This window comes from Vanessa atalanta, chromosome 20 (genome assembly GCF_905147765.1).
Source record: "Vanessa atalanta chromosome 20, ilVanAtal1.2, whole genome shotgun sequence".
In the NCBI taxonomy this organism is placed as follows: Eukaryota; Metazoa; Arthropoda; class Insecta; order Lepidoptera; family Nymphalidae; genus Vanessa; species Vanessa atalanta.
In genome coordinates, this window is record NC_061890.1 from 2,264,135 (window position 1) to 2,286,287 (window position 22,153).

Consider the following 22,153-nt stretch of genomic DNA (forward strand, 5'->3'; position numbering starts at 1 on the left):
AACTGATTTCGATGACTTTTTTTGGGTTCAATATAGCAATATTCCAAGGTGGTCCCATCTCAATTTCATAGTTATTGGATATTTTAAGGTTTGATTGGAAGCATACAATTTTTGGTACAAAATATTTGTTTAATAATAGTATGATATTAGTTTTTTATCATAGCCAGCGAGATTGAATGTGCATATGAAAATCACATATTTATTTAAACTTCAGAGCACCTGTTTATAGACTAGATGCAGACCCAAATATCAAAATGATAATGTTATTTAGATAGTATTTTATCTAGAGTTGCAAATATATTCTATTTTGTATCAGCCATTTGTTTTGTGTCCGGCCGAATACTTTACAAAATAAATTTCTATAAACAATTTTTTTAACAGTCAAACAAGACATAAAAAAAAATTATATTATTAATGTGCTAAAAAATCAACATTAGCATTAGCATTAGCAGCCCGTAAATGTCCCACTGCTGGGATAAAGGCCTTCTCCCTTTGAGGAGAAGGTTTGGAGCATATTCCACCACGCTGCTCCAATGTGGGTTGGCGGAATACACATGTGGCAGAATTTCGTTGAAATTAGACACATGCAGGTTTCCTCACGATGTTTTCCTTCACCGCCGAGCACGAGATGAATTATAAACACAAATTAAGCACATGAAATTTCAGTGGTGCCTGCCTGGGTTTGAACCCGAAATCATCGGTCAAGATGCACGCGTTCTAACCACTGGGCCATCTCGGCTGATCAAAAATCAACATGCTGAGAATTAAATTCCAAAATTTACTATTTGTGCCAATGATATCAAGACTGTTTGGCTATATAATTTGATGTTCAGTATTCATTCAACAAACAAAATATTCATCGCAACTCATTTACTTTACCCGTTCATAAATAACATTATATAATGACATTGATATTGTATTATAAGATATATATATTTAACTTTAAGATAAATTTAATTTGATAGTTCCCTATGCAACTGACTTATACCTGATTAAAAAAACGATTACCCAATGGTAGTTTCTCTCCCACGCTATATATTTCCACTAGCTGTAAATCAGTTATAGTTTATATTTGTAAAATTTACGGTAATCTAAACTCTCTCACGTTGACATAAGAGTTATATTCACAATACAAACATTTTCATAACTCGATTGCAATCAATTTAAATATTTCATTTCTAATAAATCATAACATTGCAATCGTACAAATCACATCACTCACCAACATCTTGTACATTGTTTCATTGGCAGTTTTCATGATTAACACTTCACTTCACTATAAAACAAGTCGTTTTCGTAGTTCGTTATACACGCAATGCATTATCGTCAATATCACACACGGTTTAAGGTTTATTTTAACTTGGCAGTTTTTATGACACTCATTTACAGAGTGTGGAAGATGTCCCGCGCGTTATTCTTTGAATAACGCTTAAAGGAACACTCGCTGAATCAGCTGCCACTGGAAATATTAAATATTTAATTAGGATTTTATGATAGAATCAAATCTCTTTTAATATATCTTATTTAATCCAATTCTAATTCTAATTTAACTTGACAACAAGATAAGAATGTTATTGAAAAATATATGATATACAACATATTAATTTTTTTATGTAATTTTTCTGTACACATACACACACATTGAAAAATGCAAAATAAATTTATTGCTGTGCTGTAATCAATTTCTGATATTAGAGGGACGTGATTGTGTACACACACACCAATTATGGTACCAATCATCAGTTCCACCGACAAAACAGCAATATTATGTGTTATATATTAGCTAACGGCATGCAAAGACTCTTTAATGTTTCTATTTAAATATCGGATATGCCTTCCGCTATTTTAAGTGGGTATATTCCAAAAACCTTAACGTAAATATCACCAACATCTGTCAAGTTGTTGCCAATAAAAAAAAACATCTTTATAAATACAAATTCTATGTGGATAAAGGTTTCTAATACCTTCTATTGGCCATGGCGCGTCGTTTGGCGGTCTGCCGCTGGTGTTCAAACTCGAAGTCTTCCTCGGTGAGGTTGAGGCGCTGCATGTGGTACATGAGGTAGTCCTCCCCGAGAATCCCCTCGGGCGGGTGACGAAGCACTTCCAGCGTCTCGCAGAGCCCGGCCGCCCGCTTGCGAACCTTGGCCGGACCGAGCGCCCCCGCTAGGATTACCAGTGCCGCTTTGAATAAGACCTGAAATGTTATAAATTTACTTATCAATGACCCATTTATAAAATACGTACGAGTTATGTTAAGAAATTCATATTAGCAGTTCAGAACATGGGCATAGGGTAGTGATTATGCTTCTGTGAAAGGACTTAAAGTTATTCGTCCTGCTCCTGTTCCCTTTCAGGTCGAGACGGATTACCGTTCGAGGACAACACCAATGAATAGTGGTCCGTACACTTGTACGACATTACCTTGACGCCCTCGCAGAGGAAGCAGTCCCAGACGCGCAGCAGGCTGTCCCAGGGCAGCGTGCGGGTGAGCGCGCACAGGAACCACTCGGTGGCGTACAGCACGGGCTCCACGCGGTGCTTGCCGAGGTGGCGGTGCACGGCGGGCGCGGTGCGGCGCAGCAGCGCGTGCAGGATGTCGCCGTCGCGCTGCAGCACCTGACGATACCATTCAAAAAACATATCGTAACAAGACTTCTCGAAACCAAACTTCTTTAATAGACTAAAATAAATATTATGAAATAACCTCCAATCCGGGATTATAGTATCCGCTGAGGTATTTGTCGCTGATGCTGACTAGGCACCAGAACGCCTGCACCGCTGGCATATGCATCAGCAGGAACGCAGCGACCGGCGCCTGCGCTTGGAAATACCCCACTTTCGGATTCAGCACTGAGTATGCTTTTAAAACGCAGAATAATTCTTGTTGCCTGAAAATAATAAGACGTTGAATATATTCCTATTGTTTATTTCTTCATTCAGCGTGTGCTGGATGGGGATGTGATGATCGAGTGTTCAGATTACGATTCAGCGATTTGTCGGATCGTTTAAAAGACTTTCGATTCGATTTTCTACCGGATCGTTTGTACAACGTCATCGCAAAGAACGAATTATTTATGAACAATAATATAGAACAACATCCTTATCATGTTTACTCTATTCGAATAAATAATATTTTGATTGCGAAACAAAACTACAGCGTTAAACCACATATACTATTCGTTTTACAAACTCTTTTTTTTTATGGCATTGGTTGGCGGACGAGCATATGGGCCACCTGATGGTAAGTGGTCACCGCCCATAGACAAAGGCGCTCTAAAAAATATTAACCATTCCTTACATCACCTATGCGCCACCAACCTCGGGAACTAAGATGTTATGTCCCTTGTGCCTGTGATTACACTGGCTCACTCACCCTTCTAACCGGAACACAACAATACAGTGTACTGTTATTTGGCGGTGGAATATCTGATGAGTGGGTGGTACCTACCCAGACGGGCTTGCACATAGTCCTACCACCAAGAATATAACCAAATAAAATAACATTATACCAAATATTTTTTATATTTGGTATAATGTTATTTTATATAATAAATAATATGCTTGTGTGTTTTGTTAGCCGTGTAAATTATGTAAAGGAATCATTAAAAAAACAATTAAGGTAGTTAATTAGTGTTTTTCTGAAGATACTCAGACGATATTTCCATTTTCACTAAATTAATGTGTCTGGTACCGTGAATTATATGTATTACAAGTTATCACTCTCAACTTCTCCTTCCTCCAGTCTCTCTCTCTCCAGTTCTTCTCCAGTCCTCAATTAATATACGTTTTTGAAAAATATGCAGACTGGTGGGTATATTTGCCACCAGATAGTAAGTGGTCACCACTGCCCATAGAAACGGACCCAATACGAAATATTAAACATTTCTTACATCGCCAAGGCACCACCAAGCTTAAAAACTAAGATGTTATGTGTAGCTGTATTTAACCTGACTTACCATTCAAACCAGAACACACCGGTACCTATTGATTTTTGTCGTTATAATAAATGTTGGGTGAACTATAGAATGGATTTTAATGAAACTTTACAATAAAATAGCTTGTACACCAGACAACGAACCCTTAAAACGCGAGCGAAGCAGCGGGCGGAAACATGTAATAGTTATATTTATATCGAAGTCTTACGATTTACGTCGATTAATGAATTCGTTTAAAAATTAATCTCACTCGTGAAAATGTTGTTAGCCGATTTACGGCGATATGCCATTTTGGTCGGTGTATTCCTTTATATGACATAGTTATTATATTCAATGTCCCGTATCACTTTATGACATTTCAAGATCGTGTTCTGCGGTGAGTTTCAAGTTTATTCTTATGGAATAGCTTTACTGAACGCGTTATATATATATTATTTAATTAACAATTCCTCTATTGCATGACGCTGTCAATTCAAACAAACAAACGAATTATTCAGATTTAATCTGCTGATGCGACGTTGTTATGATTGATTCTCGGGTGTTTAATTGTCTGTCTGTATGTTTTGATTTGTATTGTATGTGTACGAGAACAGAGAGATTCTGATGGCCATTATGTGTGATTTCTTATATTTGATTTTTTTACATTGACAGCCTGTAAATCTCAATTGCTGGGCTAAGGCCTACTCTCCCTTTGAGGAGAAGGTTTGGAGCATATTCCAACACGCTGCTCCAATGCGGGTTAATGGAATACGCATGTGGCAGAATTTCGTTAAAATTAGACACATGCAGGTTTCCTCACGATGTTTTCCTTCACCGGCGAGCACGATATGAATTATAAACACAAATTAAATACATGAAAATTCAGTGGTACTTGCCTGGGTTTGAACCCGAAATCATCGGTTAAGATGCACGCGTTCTAACCACTGGGCCATCTCGGCTATATTTGAGTTGACTAGACGTGTTCCCGATGTGATTTAACATCAGTAACATTTCAGAATTTATGCGAGTTAAGGACTAAGAGATGGATTTTCGAAAACGTTGATAAACAATTCTTTCTTTTATTTGTAAACAAAACATTTCTAGTTTCTAAATTGTCGAACTTCAACTAAAATAAAAAGCTTGACGCTGTTTTTAGTTTTCTAAATGGATTTTCAAATAATCCCTGTTATACTTGACTTGAAGTCTTAATTTCAATTAAAACTTTACGCCACTTGGTATACGGATCGGTTTAGGCTACGCCCATACCAGTCGATCGTATTAAGAGTTTTATTAAGAAGAATATGTTTTCAACGGTGACAATCATTGTATGGACACGAGGAGGAAACGAAAACTAATAACACCTAGTTTCCGACTTCCCAAAGTTAATACATACATCCTTCCTAACGCACGCTATTGTTTCTACAATAAGAATGCACAGCTATTTTTAATTTGGTCTATTAAAAAATTTCAAGCTCATATAAAAAAAAACATTGATAAAAAAAGAATATTACTCAATACATTTTTATATACAGATAAAAAAAGCTCGGACTTAGTATTTATTGACTTCGAGGCAAGATATTAAAAAAAAAAAATGTTGTTTACTGACATACTCTGTAATTAAAATGGTGGAAGAGAATAACTACTGAGTTTCTTGCCGGTTCTTCTCGGTAGAATCCACTTTCCGGACCGATTGTAGCTTTAAATTTAATTCGTTATGCCTACTTGAATAAAGAATAATTTGATTTTATTTGAACAATTTAAAACCGTACCAGCTGTATACTTTTAAATTTTAGACGCAAATTCTAAAATCTTTATTTAAAGTGAACAAATGGCTGCCTGTAATCGAATAAAAGAAGACCGCAAGAATAAGCGCTTGACCGCGTTCGATTAAAATTCCTGACACAGCGTTAATTTCACGCTTCGTACTTGTTTAAAGTTTACGTCAGCGGTTCCTAAACTCTGAAATTAATCTCTTTCTAGCACGAAACCTTGCAACGAATGTTGGTAAATAAAATGCTCTGCATTTTTAAACGAACGTACAAAACTTTGATTATAGGTTCGAAACAAAGATCGTCGTGAATTTTTATAGAATTGTTCAGTATCCGGTATCTAAAATTAAGTTTCGTGTGGTAAGATATCAACAAATATTTTTTCATAATTTAGAATAATCCACTAAAGATTTGACAACTTGTATGTCGGCAGCACGATTAACCCAACCAAACTATACCATAACAAATTATATCAACATCAGTTCAGCCGTTTAAACGAGAATAAGTAACAGACAGAGTTACTTTCACGTTTATAATATTAGAATGGATATTAATCGTTTAAGATTCGAAAATAATACTAATCCATAAAAAATAGATTATATTTCCTTAATAACTTAACAGTGTTACTTCTCATAGCATATCTATGTCAACTTTTAGACTAGACTAGGAACGGTCCGGGGAAACCCCGCTACTATCACCATCGTATGGCCGTAAAGTTACACGATCACAGATAGACGTACAAAGGATTAAAAAAAAATATTCAGACGTTTTTACATTTTACAAATCTAATGAAATCATCAACATAAAAAGCATAACACACGCTTAAAAAAACTGCTATACTTAATGTAAAGCAAACTCATTAATTATATGTATGTAATCTGTTTAAAATACTAATTATGAATTTCCAGTCAGTACCTCTCGGTAGATTCAACATTCCATTAAACCTATTGAAATGACGACGAGCCTACTGGAAATGCTATTGTAAAATGGGAACGTATAAAGTTTAATTGGACGAACTGATTCCTTTATTAAAAACGAAAAGAATTGCAATTTGGATGAATCATTCATTACGCGTCGGACGTCAGGCCATACGGTTCGAAAATATTGAAAGTTATGAGTCACATTTCGCCAACTTCAACTAACAACTAACCATTGACCTTTAAAGACCCTACTACAACAAACCTATACTTTATTCCAACCATAAGAGACGAAAAGTCGATAGCATTAGTTGAGAGCTTGATTAATCTATGATATACTCTATGGACTAGCGAAAAAATGGCGTTTTGAATGTCGACGAAAGTGTTGTCGGAATTTTGAAAGTAAAAAAAATCTTGGTAGCGCACAAGATAGCTGAGCAAATCGCATGAAATACGTAAATTGAAGGTTTTTTTATCTTTATTCTATATAGAATGGAATAGGCTATAGATAGTGGTAAAGCTGTTTGCAAGCCCGTCTGGATTGGTACCATCCATTCATCATATATTTTACCACCAAGCAATAATAATTTGTATTGTACGTTCCGTTTTTAAAGATGAGTGAGACAGTGTCACTACAAGCACAAGGGTCATAATAACTTAGTTGCCAAGATTAGTGGCGCATTGAAGATGCGTAAAGATTAAAATTTATTGCGGTGGTGACCTCTTACCATCGGCTGGCCCATTTGCCCGTTCGCCTACCTAAATTATAAAAACACACACAAGGATCTTGGGAGTGAATGATAAATGGTTAATATTATCAAGCAACATATTTCAGGGGGTACGGGGGTGAAAACATTCCTGATGATTAATGCAGATAAAATCACGGAGTAGCTGCTAGTGACATATAATATTAGAAAACTTACCCAAGTCCTTCTTCCCTTATAAACATTTCGTGGTATGGAAACTGTCTATGGAGATCCTTTCTGATATCTTCCATGCATTTCGGGTCACCTGGTGCTTGTAAAAGTTCCTCGTATTCTTCAGGATGTTTCTCTAGTAACAGCTGTCCCCCGCAAAGATAAAGCCAGGCTTTCGGTCTTACTGAGGCAGGGATGCCTAAAATTAAATTATATGTAATATTTTTTGAGCTCAAAAGTCACTTATTGACCTTTTACCGATATATATACGTAGATGTTTTTTTATTTTCTAAATGATCATTAAACTAACCTTTTCGGCATCTCTCACGTACTTTTTTATAATTTTTGCTCATAAACGCTTCCCAGTTATTCAACATGCGCAGCCATTTTTGTTCTCGCTTAAGTATAGTGCTCGGGGATACAGTCCTTTTTCTGAAAAAAAAAAGAGCAATTGTTTTTATAAACATTATTTTTAAAATTGAGTAAATTTCGATCAATGTGATTAACAACTCATTCCTAATGGCAAACCCTCGGCATTCGTTAGTTACAATTCATCTTATTATTTTTTGTAATTCATCTTATTATTTTTTGTAATTGTAATTTAATAAGACTCGCGCGGCACATTTTATACGTAGGTGATACTACGCGAGATACCATATATACGCAAGAGATAAAAACAATTATAGTCATAGATTATTCGAAACGACGATTGAAAAATAAGCATACTTTTCGTTATAGATCAAAATCTTTAAAATAAATCCTATTCGTCTAAATGAAAAGTTTTTAGTTCGTCTATTATTGTGAAAGTGGAACACCAAAGCTAAGAATTAGCGCCAAAACAAATAACCTTCAAATTAACAGTCCCATGTCGGGCGCCAATATTAATAATCCTCTGGGTTCGAGCCAAGGCAAATTATACCGATGAAATATTTTATATTACCTGTTATGAAATTTGAATGTCACCATAATACGAAACTAAACGTAGCATCTATTTTATAAATAAGCTCGGTATTATCTATTTTGAGAATATTGTACGTATGAATTGTATGAATTTACACTATCATCATTGTCTTTCTTTTCTAAGCTATCCGCTGCAAGGGTTACGTAAATGATGTCTCCGTTTCTTTAGGTGTATATTTGAACCATTTATCTTACGTCATAATAGCATTGATTTCATAAAATCTTGCATCACTCAAGCAGCAATAGAAAATATTGTTTAATAAACTTTTTTTGTCTTTTGTCAACAATTTTTCCCATAGTGAATTTAGTTCTATTATATAATAACTAACCCGATAGTATAATTCTGTTACACACCATATCTTGACAAGTAGTTTATTTACTGACTATCTATGATCACATTGTATTTAGATATAATTCATTAAAATGATCACAAAAGACTTTTCGTAAGCAACGGTACCACAATCACAATTTTATTTGTATGGACATTACCTACATTTTTATTTAGAGTAATATCGTATGTGTTTATTCAAATCACCCTTTTTATAATATTTGTAGGCAAACGAGCAAATGGGCCACCTGATGGTAAGTGGTCACCACCTGTATGGCACAATGGCGCTGTAAGAAATATTAACCATTATTTACATCAACAATGCGCCACTAATCTTAGGAACTAAATGTTATACTGTGATTACACTGGCTCACTCGCCCTTTAAACCGAAACACAACAATACTGAGTATTGCTGTTTGGCGGTAGAATATCTGATGAGTGGATGGTACCTACCCAGATGGGCTAGCACAAAGTCCTACCACCAAGTAGAGTAATAAAATATACATTAAAAAATGCAATGCACTCTATATTATAATGTATGTATATAAATCATCATCATAGTAAGTTTAATTTAACAATAGGGTGCGAAAATCAGACAGATCAGAGATAGATAATAAAAATACGTCATAAACAACGGCGGCAAATATAATAAATAGTATTACGATTTCATACTGACATTCTTATTCAAAACTAATAAACACATTTGCCCTACATTTGGGACTTATCGTACTTTCGATTATCTTTTACAGTAAAGAATTGATAACAATATGGTTTGATTTATATATAATAAGGATACTGAGTCACCTAATGCACTGCACCCCATTTATCGTTACCAAAAACGTTCATAACACATAGTATATTCACGTAGAACTTGTACACAGGTTTGTATAGTCTATACCCTTCGAAGGAGAAATAAAGATGAACAAACCTTAGATTAAAAATATTAAACCTTTATGTGACAATTACAATAAACATTGCAGTAATTTAATGATATCTTCAACGTAAATCTGTTTAAGTTCTTATAGGGGCCTTAATAAACTTTATTCGTCATTAATATTATTTTGTTTTTCTTTTGTTTCACTTTAAAATACTTTTTAAAAAATCTAATTTTATAATTTGATTATCTGTTAATTACTTGTTCTTATTAGATTCGCTCCATGTTTTTACGTAACAATGGAAACTTTGCCAACAAAGTTTCCAAATATTTGTGACATATTTTGGTATCAAATGTTTGTGTATGCTGTTAGTTTCCCGAAAATAAAATAACATTAACTTATTTCATGCGATTTGCTAAAAATTCAACATGTTGCACAGTACTAAAAGTTTCCGATTAATTAGTACGTCTTTAACTATAATGCCGGACTATTCCCACTTAACTCCTTATACCCTCTTTAATTTTAGTTCCAAATAGTTTCGTAACAGGTTCATCGAGGTTCAAAACGCCATTTTTTTTTAATCCATAATGATAGATTAAAGTTCTCGACCAATCATATCGTGTAAATTCAATGTCGAATGTTGTTTATTTAGCTTTTGTCGTACTGTGTTTGGAATAGAAAGATTAATACTGTTATTAAAATAAAACCAATTACTTTATACTGGATCGACACCAGTTTGAAGCCAAGACTTTAAGATATAAAATAAAATGTATGTCAAGTTTGTTGTGTTACAAACATTAGTGTCACATCAAGTCACATCAGGTCCGAGAGAGCGAACATAAAATTAACATTTATGGCTTGTACTTAGATAGTTGACACTAAATGCCTTTATAAAGTAAATGTGGCATTCGATACTTATGAAACGGTAACGACATTGGTCCAAGAAAATAATTAATAACTACTAAGAACGTTTTATTGTCGGATTCCGGAAAATAAAATCTTGCTATTCAGCTCCGTGCTAAAAGGACCAATATCAAAGACCTATAATTTAGTGTATTGGTTGTTTTAAATAATATTCTTGGTATAAGTTATGGGACTTTAAGCTTATGTCGTTTAAGCACAAATACTTTTAATATATTTTAAATGATTCGGCATATGGCAATACGTGTTTTACTTCTATACCTTTATTAGTATATATTAAAAAGTGTAGTATGGGGTAATCTCCGAAACGAGTGATCCATTTCATTTTTTTTTCTCTGGTAGAAACATTTTTCCTGATATAACTTTGTTTATTATTACACTGCACCTGCACGAGCCTGGGCGGATCTCTCGTTTAACTTTAAAATGTGCTTTATAAATGGTTTGTTTTGAATGTTTAAATGTTAAACATTTCTAAACATAATTTTATAAAAGGTGAATTTATTTGAAAACGTCGAAATTTAAAGTTGAATTATGCACGTTTCGGTCAGATTTATGCGAGAAAGTTTAATAAGACATAATAATATATTAGCCAATTAAAATATAAGCATTATTAAAAAATCTGCTTTTGTTAATTTTAAAATTGCTGGCTGACGCGCAGCCTTAGCCGGTTGGTATAACTGGATGAAAGGAGGTAAGGAGTCCACACTGCCCATAGACATGGGTGCTTTAAGATATATTAATCATTCCTTATATTACCAATGCGAAACTAACCTTGGGAACTAAGACGTTATATCCCTTGTGTCTGTAGTTACACTGGCTCACTAACTTTTGAAACTGCAACACAACAATTCTAAGTATTGCTTTTTAGTGGTAGAATATTTGAGCATGTACCTACCACCAAGTAAGGTATGTCGTGACCGAGGCAAAATTAGTTTATCATAAACTCTATTGCTTCAGAAATTTTTTTGGGTTTCTGAATAATATTTAAGATAGAATATCCCATCGGGTATTCAGCTAGTACTTAAATAAATAAACCTAACGGAAAGTAATTTTTCAAATCGTATTGCTAGATCCTGATATTAAACAAATTTTAACTTATATATATGTTAGTATAGAGATTTTGAGCTTCAATATTTTTTAACTGATACTACATCTACTAAAACGAATAGTATATATATAATATATAAAATAGGTATAATTTCGTTCAAAAATAAATAACAGACGGTATTCGACAGCATGCGATTCTCCTTAAATGTTATATATTTGATGTATCGCTGTTATCACGGTCTCGAGTTCTAATCGATAGTTGACGCGCTCATGATTCATAAATCGAATATTTATACAACGTACGTTATTCGAGGAATTTCGACCAGTCAGAAATAATAAAAAAAAACATTCTAAAAGTAATGACGGGCATTCGGGTATTTCCGATTCTTAGCTGTTTTGTTATTGGTCGTATAAAATTATTTTAATTAAAAAATATGTCGTATCGAATTCGAAAAATGAAATAAGGCGTTATTGAATAATGTCGCCAAATGGTTCTGTACATAATCAATTGTACGAGACAGTCAATCGTCAATCAATCAATTGTACGAGACAGTCAATCGACCACGTTTCTCGTTTTATGAAACAGTTACACTGGCTTCCTATACGGGAACGTAGATATACTCGGCTTCTATGTCTTCTCTACTCTATTCTTACCGACCCTAATGCTCCCACTTACTTATCCTCTAAATTTTCTCTTCTTTCCTCTACTCATAATAAGCCCCTACGATCCTCTCATTCCCTTACCCTTTTCATACCTTCCCATAAATCTGGCTTTGTTTCCAACTCTTTCTCTCTAGTTGCAGCCCGGCTTTGGAACACTTTGCCTGATTCTATTCGTAGAGCTCCATCGCGCGACTCCTTCAAGCGCCAAGTAAAAGAATTTTATTTGTCGTCTGTCAACACTATGTGATGTCTTTTCATAAATACTATTATCATAATTGGATTCATATATATATATATATATACATGTATATATGTTAAATATTTATGTATTATATATTATGTATAATATCGAAATGTACTGTATTATTATAATATATATTTATAGGCATGTATTGCTATGTATATATTTTTTTAAAATTATTCTTTAACTTCTGTGCACACCCTACTGACTACTCTCCTACACTATTCTGGGTTGGCTGGCAGAAAATGCTGTTATAGCGTTAAGTCCGCCCTCTGTACATGTTTTATTTGTACAATAAAGAATAATAAAAAATAAAAAAAAATCGTAGTAGAAACTTAAAAACAAAACGTTTATTTGATTATTTAATCATGTCTGCATTGAACCGCACCGACAATTCGAAATGTAAAAAATATGTTCTGACCGAATTTTGACATCAATCAATCATCACAATCGTAATAATAGGGTATTCTACTATATTTGAAAAAGTACTTCAAAATGTTGATTTTCCTAATAAAAAGCCACAAAAAATATATTTTGGCAAAATAAACATGTTTTCTTGTAATAAAATTAAATTTAATTTTAAGCCTTATTTATGCCCGCAAAAACGCTGTCAGTCATTTTGTTGACGTCACATTGATAAAAACAACAGTTGTGTATGTAAGACTGGCACTCATTCAACGTTAATAGCTATAAACATTTGGTGTTTATGGGAAAAAATTAATTACAATCGTTATCGTTGATATGTAATGTCGAAACACTAGCATTAAAACTCCAGAAAAGTTGTTTATCAAACTCCCAAATCAAAACAAAAAGATACTGAAATTACAGTTTTTGCCTATCAGACGCCAAACCATGGCGTCTCTTGTTTTAGGTCACATGAAATACAGACTAAAAATTACGAATTTCAATATAATAAAATAGTAATGCGCTTTTATGGCTCCAAATCAAAATATTTAAGTATGTTTCTATGTATTAACTTAAATCTTAACTTTTATCAAATTTAAAAAAAAAAATCACTAACGAAAATAGGCGAGTGTGCAAGATATATGTCTACAAACAAAGGTACACCCTATTTCCTTACTTCCATAGTCAAATGGGACTCAAATAAAAAAAAAATTCGGGCGCTTTATATTCTTATCGAGGCACAGGAGGCTCTGTAGTAACACCGCTATTTCTAAATCAAGAGTATCTGAAGATTTCTTGGCAGAAATACCGTATCCACTTTTCACCCGATCAGCAGCTTTTGACTCCAGGGTAACTAAGGATTGTCTAAATATTACATGACAGATAACCATATCAGTTAATAAACGCTCCGCATCGTGATGCAGAAGCTGTACAATCTAACCTCTAAAATATTGAGGCAGTAACTGTACTTAGTTCCATATAGATATACATCTACAATTTCACTTTAACAAACTCTTGATGTTTTTTTATATTTTTTGCAGCGTTCAACAAAACTGTTGAGATAATTAATCTTATCTTATATTGTATTTATATAGTACATAAATTACCAATCTGAAAGCAAACAATCACGATAACATGGAAAGTTCAGTCAATGGAATCAGCATTTTTCGTGTGAACAATCCAATCTAATTAATTTATCTGGTACTCGCTGCCCGTCCCGATGACATACGGGTAAAATTCATATAATTTTATAATTCCAATCAACCGATGAAGTTAAAATTTACAAAAATTAGTAGATGGTTACTTTATAAAATAAACTTTCTAGATTTTTTTAATATTTTTGGCTGTGCGTTGTTAATTCAGGCCAGTTTTATATTTATCGAATGTAAAACGACAAGGAATCATTAATTTTAAAAATGGAACTATAAATTTAACTTGAACAATACGAGAATATTAAATTTTGCAATCTTGCAACATTTATAACATTTATTCGTTACTATTGCATTTTGACATGACATAATTTGATATGCTATCAACGATTAGTATGTTTGTGTATCAAACTTATACATAGTATGAATATACTTAATTTCAAAGCTATTTGTTATATATTATTACTTGCTGATTATAATTAATACTTTTTAAATGTGTCAAAAAGTAAATAAGGGCAAAATCAAGATATTCTTTCGAGTAGTAACAATCACAATTGAAGCGTCATGTTATAGGATTCAGGATTCTAGATTAGATTTTTCTCAAAGGAAATACATAGTCAATTACATATGTACGTGTATGGGGTGACATTATATTTACTGTATTGTTATTAATCAAAATATTCTTTATTCAAGTACGCTCATAACAGCATTTTGAGTCGCCATGTTACGTGTTGAATTAAATGTAAAGCCACCGCCGGTTCGGAAAGTAGATTCTACTGAGAAGAACCGGCAAAAAAACTCCGTAGTTACTCTTTTCTATGTATAAACAATAAACCAGTGCCGACCGCGGTTTGATTCGCTCATATTAACAGTGGCTCCACGACGGGGATACGAAACCCGGTCTTCCGTTAATTTGGCGCCAAATTTAACTCGCAATATACTTGATCCACATTGTCACTGAGCCATTAAATTCTAATGACTGATTTTTTTAAATAATCAATTTTTAAAATATAAATAATCCATGTTTCTCTCTAAGTTAAATACATGTGTTAGGTCCGTGTAAAATTCAAGTGTCTATTAACTAAGACAATGTAACAAGGTTAATGAAATCATTAATTAATTTTATATTCCGGTAAAAATGTTGAAAGTTTGAATGTTATGAATGGGAAGTTGTGAAATACCTGCGTTTTAGGGTTCCGCGTAATAATAATTTATAACTTTAGACTAACGTAAAATGAAGCCTTACCAAGTAACGTTCTGTTACTTGAGTCAATTTATACATTTCTTTTATTAGTCTGTATTTAAATAGTTACGTTACGCGAATTATTACGTTTTGATAAAAAAAAAATACACCTTGCATTCAACGGCATATTGACCTCGAAGGCAAGGGGAAGAAAAAACACATCATGGTACTATAAGTTGCTTAAGAATGGCTATCAGTATTTCATGATGAGAACTAATGACGGAGCGAGATTTGTCGCCTTTGGCATAGGGACGAAGTGATCTCATTTTGCAATTTTTATTACAGCTGACAGATATTTGATATTCAATCACGCCAGATCGGCTGAACGGATCTGAATGACATTTGGCTCAGTACAGACTGTACTCTGGAATAGCATAGGTTACATTTTATCCAAAACACCTGCACTTCCCATCGCTCACTTTCAAACGCGTTCAAACTCCGGACGGATAAATAATAAATCATATGTCAATAAGTGCTGTGATATATTATAACCTAAATAAACGTAATATTCGATAAAATAACAAATGTATCTAAAATAAAAATGTATATGATTGGTTCATAAACAATATACATATATTATTTCAGCTTTCTAATCGAACATAATAAACAGGTGGTTGTTATACAAATAATCATCCAATTCAATTGTATGTACATATTTATAAATCCACCTGTGTACATACCACTTATATTATTCTGCCAAGCAGCAATACTTAATATTGTTATGTGTCAGTATGAGTGAGCCAGTGTAACTACAAGATAATAAACTACATAACACTTTTCGTTCCCAAGGTTGGTGTCGCATTGATGATATGAGGAATGATTAATATTTCTTACTGTACCAATGTCGATGGGTGTGGCGACCACTCAGCAACAGGTGCCAATTTGACTACCAATAAGGCATAAAAAATACATCTTATTTTGCTTTCGATGTTTCTTTCTACTGCATAAGCTGAATAAACAAAAATTTAAGCAAGCGAAAACACAGTAATGCTTATCTTGATTCAAACCCGCAGCTAGGTTAATATCTACACATTCCATCCACTGGGTCATAGATGCTTCTTCTAATAAATATGTTATCAATAAAATAAATATACAGAACCTGACAGCATGTATTACAACACCTTTGAATCAATTTCTTACATTGCCTATAGAGGTAATGGGTGTGTGTGTGAATAAAACAATAATGTCAATTTCACTACACATACATAACACAACACAAATACAATTGCATATCAGAAAGTTGATTATATAAGCAGGATGATGGGTGGATACTCGGTACATATTACATATTTTATTAACATAGTTAATTCCCCTACAGGAACTCACACATGAACGGATTTGTGTATGATTTTAGTATCAGTGCTAATATTATGTACTTGCTGTTATTTGTCAATTTTATCACAATTCTAGTTGACCTATAACAATATATATATATATATATATATATAATTATCTATACTAAGATTATAAAAATGTTAAATCTTGTTTGTTTGTATATAGGGAGTAATTAACGAAAGTAATCATACAATTTAAAGAAAAAATACTGAAAGAAAGCTAAATTAATTCTGTCTGCTGAATATAAATTATATTTATATAATTTCTTTATTACCGAATAGCCATACAAGGTTGGGACAGGTCGCTGGTTACTTACATATTTTAGACTTTGAAATACGTCTCAAATCTGATCTTGAATGTGTTTATAGATGCTGATGTTGCTAAATACTTTGGCATTTAATAGCATGGTTTTCTTTTTAATTATTTGTGGCCCTTTTTTGCGCAGAGAACACAGATTATTTTACCAATGTCACAGACAATGGAGATTAAATGGTATGGTCGTAAAATTGCATGTTTAAATTTAATGGTCAATATATCAACATGACACATGACTAAAAAAAACTGTAAATGTCATTAAGACACATCTATCTCTACTAAAACCATTTTTTTTAATATAGTAACTGGACTCCAGTGTATTGCTTATCATTTGATATTATAATGTTGCAATAACTTTGTTTACAAATTGTAGTCATCAAAGACTAAATCAATATGAATTAGATTGAATCATTGATAACAATATGAAGAGGGAAATCATTTGTAGGAGTGTATCGAACATTCATTCATAAGATAACATAACTTTCATGATTCTTTCATTATTCTTGAAACACTCATGTTTTTGTTTATTAAGCAATGATTGTATATATATTCAAGAAATCTGACTGGCTTAATGGCATTAGGATGTGTTAATAAAAATTATTAGGTATCTTATAATAGTCTAATAACTAATAAAAACATATTTATTTTATTTAACATGGTTATTTTTATTACTATAAGTTTTTGAAAAGGGGTATTTACCATTTGTTCTCGTGAACAAGACATTCTTAGATAATGTCGAAATATCGAGTTCACCCGAATAAAAATAAAAAACATTGTAAATATACTGTTTCAAATACTTATAGTAATAAAAATAACCATGTTAATTTAAAATCTTATACTATTTATTTATGTATATAAAAAATATATATACAGTAATAAATAAACAGTGTTATTAAACTTCCTATATAGCAAAAGAAAAATATAAAATTATAACACTTTTTACTCATATTGACTGTAACTTAACATGCAGTTGGTTAATAAGCTACATGAGTTTTTAATATACATAAAATTGCATTAATATTCTATACAGGTTGTTTAATTAAATACATTCAAAATTGAGTATATAAGCTCACATAAAGCAAATTAAAGTCTGTCTGAGACTGAGTAAGACAACCTTCAAATTACACACACATAATTAGTGTACGAAAGACTATAATTGTTAACTTCTTGCATTCTAATTGAGCTCAAAGCGGCCATATTTCTCACCATTACTTGTTTATTCTACACACTAACATTTTTTTGAATGTGTATGAGAATATAACAGTATCTGACTGGTGTGAAAGTTCTATTATTAAATTAATGTTAGATTTTTTATCACTTACCATTAAAATTTAAATTGTAAATACATTTTTTTTATTTAAAATTAATCAGTCATGTGTGGTTGGTAAATAATTGAAGAATATTGATTTTAACGAGATATGTATTTTCTAATTAAAATTCAAGCAACACTTCATTTTGTTGTTAAAACCATATAATATGTTGCAACATATCAGGTTTTGGTAACAGCCTAATAAGCAAAGCACTTTAAAATCCTGAAATGTCTATCAACCATAGGTGGTATAGCAAGACTGATGATCGAAGCTATATAATTATTTTTACAACAAATTTCCAATTTAAAACACTTTTTCGTAGTATTAATACGTATCCAGATTTTTTTTACATAAAAAACGATCTAAATAGTAAATATGTAACACAGTAAATATTTATTATATTTAGTTTCGACTACATTGATAAAATTTAATTAAACTTACGGTTCTGGACTATATTGAGCTCCACCAAAAAATCCATGTCTATCAGGCTGCGTAGTTACTGATGAACATATAGATGTATTATCCTGGTCAGTTCTCTCCCCTCCTGCGCTTTTAACACTTTTTTGGAGTGACATTTTGATTACAGCCGAGCTGAGTTATCACTTACACTATGCAATACACCATTGCAACAAACAACACACCAGATGGAATGAGTGGGCGTACGAAATAATTACAAAACAAGCAACTCTTCCGGATGTTGACGCCCGTCGAAACACATCAAAAGTCACAAAAAAGTTCGCGGACTAAATCCACTTTCGGTTGATTAAGCCAAAAGTCGAAAAATGTCAGTGTACATACTTTAACGTAATAAACACAGCAACAAAACGTGCTACGAACGAATACTATTTATCAATTGTAGCAGAACTAAAACATTGCGTGTGGTTCGGAGCACAGAGTGCTAAACTCAGATTTTTAGCGATTATTGAAACGAATATGCACAGCATACGTCACTTTGTATTAGAATACAGATAGCTTATGATAACCATTTCTAATTCGTAAGATATTTCATAAGAACATATTCTTAGATTATTCTTAACTGGAAACAGAAAAAACAACTGTTCCATGGCATTACTGTAATTAGCATCACATAAAAAATAATTATAATTTTATTATATTTACGAATACTTTTTATTATTGTTTTATATAAATATTACTTTCGCCGCACAATAGAGTATTTACTATTTTCGCTAGTGAAAAATAAATTAAGAAATTTGATAAAATATTAAATATATGTATACTTCAATATTTTGATTTGGAGTCTTAAAAGCGCATTATTATTTTATCATATTTAAGTCGCAATTTTTAGTTGTAAAACACGAGCCGCCACGGTGTGGCGTCAGAAAGGCAAAAACTGTCATTTCAATAACATCTGGCACTTTGATAAACAACTTTTCTGGAGTTTTAATGATAGTTTTTGTATATTACACACCAACGATAGCGATTGTAATTCATTATTTTCCCAAAAAAAACACCAAATATTTATAGCTGTTAACATTGAATGAGTGCCAGTCGTACATACTATTGTATAATATTTTCAATTTTCATCAATGTGACGTCACCAAAATGACTGACAGCGTCTTTGCGTTTATAAAAAAGATTTAAAACTTAATTTAATTTTCTGGCAAGAGAACATGTTTATTTGGCCGAAATATATTTTTTGTGGCTTCTTATGAGGATATACAACATTTTGAAGTACTTTCTCAATCATAGTAGAATGCCATATATAATAAACTGTTAATAATATAGATTACCTTTGTAGATTAATTAAATGGGAATAATATAATGAAAAACCATTTTCAACAAAAAATATATTATCATCAATATCGCTATACAATCAGCTAAAAAGAGTATAGCATCAAATATTTATGCAGTATCAACATGAAGATAGTTTCCCTTAAACATATATTTGTTTTTAAGAATACCAGACAAATAAAACTACATTCAGTATAGAGTATGAGATTAGAATAAAACATTGTTAATATTTTCAGCTACCTTTGTCCTTCGTCTGTTTTATTAATTTAAAATTTGTTTTTTTTTTTACTATCTGTTCTTTTGTTGTCAAAATGTTCTTATTATTTTATAATCTGTGCTCAACTTTAAATCCTAATATAAAAATAATAATAACCTACAAAATACAAATTAATTGAAAATCTAAAAAATATGCTGATCTAATCAATATATACATTGTAATTTATTTGGTATCAATCTCTAATATTTAATTTTTTTTAATCCAAATATTTTTCTGTTCAATTTCCTAATTCTTTAAATAGAAAAGAGATGTTTTCAACCAAAAATGTTTTTCCTATTGCAAATCTGGCAAGATATAACTCAACAGCAGCTACATTTGTAAATAGAAATCCTAGGAACTTGGAGCGAATGAGAATAGCTCGCAAACCGGATGGCTATCATTTGGAAAGACCTGGAAGAGTATTCTGGCACAAGTGAGAACTTTATAAGTAATAATTCTAAAATTTAGATACCTAATTAATTAGTTAAAAAACTTCAATACGCTAGATAATAAAACGAAATTTGGTCAAATATCTCACATTTTATAAACAAAGTTTACCAAGTCAAAACTGTGGCCATTTTAATACCATGAAAAATGAAACTATTTCAAATTAATAATTAATTCATTTAAAATATTAGTGTTTTAACAGAAAATTTAATGTTGCTTCTAAAATTTTAATAAAGATATAATAATTAGGACAATAATTTCAATATTAAGTATAAAAATTATTGTCATCTAATCAGAAAGTCTCTAAACATCATAATTTACACAGGCTTATCATTTTATAATTGGTTGTTAATGGCCAATTTCGAGACTGCAGAATATCATAAAGCAGATTCTCGGGCCTTGGTGTATGTGATGAAAACAAAAACTGTAGTTGTGTAGATAGGTATATTATGTATGTAAGTAGGCAGATAGCCCTCCTATCTGCCTACTTACATACATCATTGGTGTATTTAGATTTATGAAAAATTATTTCTAGCCAGTATTCAAACCTGATCGGCCCGAGACACTTTATATATTATGCATAGTCGTGGATTTGCCATACACTCTGTGTTGAAAGATTACTCATGTATATCACCTAAATTGTACACTTATCATTTAATTCTAAATTATATATACTGAGAAATTCTTCAATGGTTTTTAAAGTAATGTAAAACAATATTGAAACATACTTTTATTCAACTAATATTTATGAACATTAATTTCAGACTGATGATAACACCAACAAACAGAACAGTAAAGGCTGAAGTCATACATTTTGTAAATGGTTCAGTCATTGAGGCCAAAACATCAGAATTGGCTCTCCGTAATCAATTATATAGCATGACGGATACATGTGCTTATATAAACCTTGGTAGAGTATTTGCTCAAAGATGTCTTGAGTGTGGAATAACGGAAATGGCTTGTGATATAGAATCAAAAAAAGGCAGCAAAATTGACAAATTTTTGAATGAAGTTGTCAAAGGAGGTATTAAATTAGTGGAGGAGCCTGTATACAAAAAACCTGAGCCTTGGGATTGGATAAGAACTGAAAAACCATGGGAAGTCACAGAAGAATGAACTGTTTCTATTAAGTAATAAAGTTTAGTTGTTAATAATAAAATAATGATAGTTCTCAGTCTTTTTTTTCGATACCTTATATCTCATATTTTATTATAATTGATTTAAATTTTTCTATATATAAAAGTTATTGGAAAATTTAAATATTATTATTGACTAAATAATTTTTTTTAATTAAAAAAAATTCTACACTTAATATAACAAATACAATTATTAATTAAAGTTATAATTTACTTATTTATTATATATACATATAAATTGTATTTCCCTT

The 22,153-nt window shown here is 32.0% G+C and overlaps 2 protein-coding genes across 2 annotated transcripts; one reads left to right on the top strand and one right to left on the bottom strand.

Moving 5' to 3' along the window:
• Positions 1–687: 687 nt before the first annotated feature.
• On the bottom strand, positions 688–19,240 carry LOC125072073 (TBC1 domain family member whacked). The gene is made up of 7 exons (XM_047682578.1): positions 18,753–19,240; positions 7,831–7,952; positions 7,527–7,719; positions 2,708–2,891; positions 2,425–2,619; positions 1,965–2,197; positions 688–1,459 (listed from the first exon to the last, which is right to left on the bottom strand). The coding sequence occupies exons 1-7, from the start codon at positions 18,884–18,886 to the stop codon at positions 1,450–1,452; spliced, it is 1,071 nt and encodes a 356-aa protein (XP_047538534.1). The 5' UTR covers positions 18,887–19,240; the 3' UTR covers positions 688–1,449.
• Positions 19,241–20,408: 1,168 nt separating this feature from the next.
• On the top strand, positions 20,409–21,936 carry LOC125072086 (39S ribosomal protein L18, mitochondrial). Its single transcript, XM_047682597.1, has 2 exons — positions 20,409–20,752; positions 21,531–21,936. The coding sequence occupies exons 1-2, from the start codon at positions 20,589–20,591 to the stop codon at positions 21,880–21,882; spliced, it is 516 nt and encodes a 171-aa protein (XP_047538553.1). The 5' UTR covers positions 20,409–20,588; the 3' UTR covers positions 21,883–21,936.
• Positions 21,937–22,153: the final 217 nt, after the last annotated feature.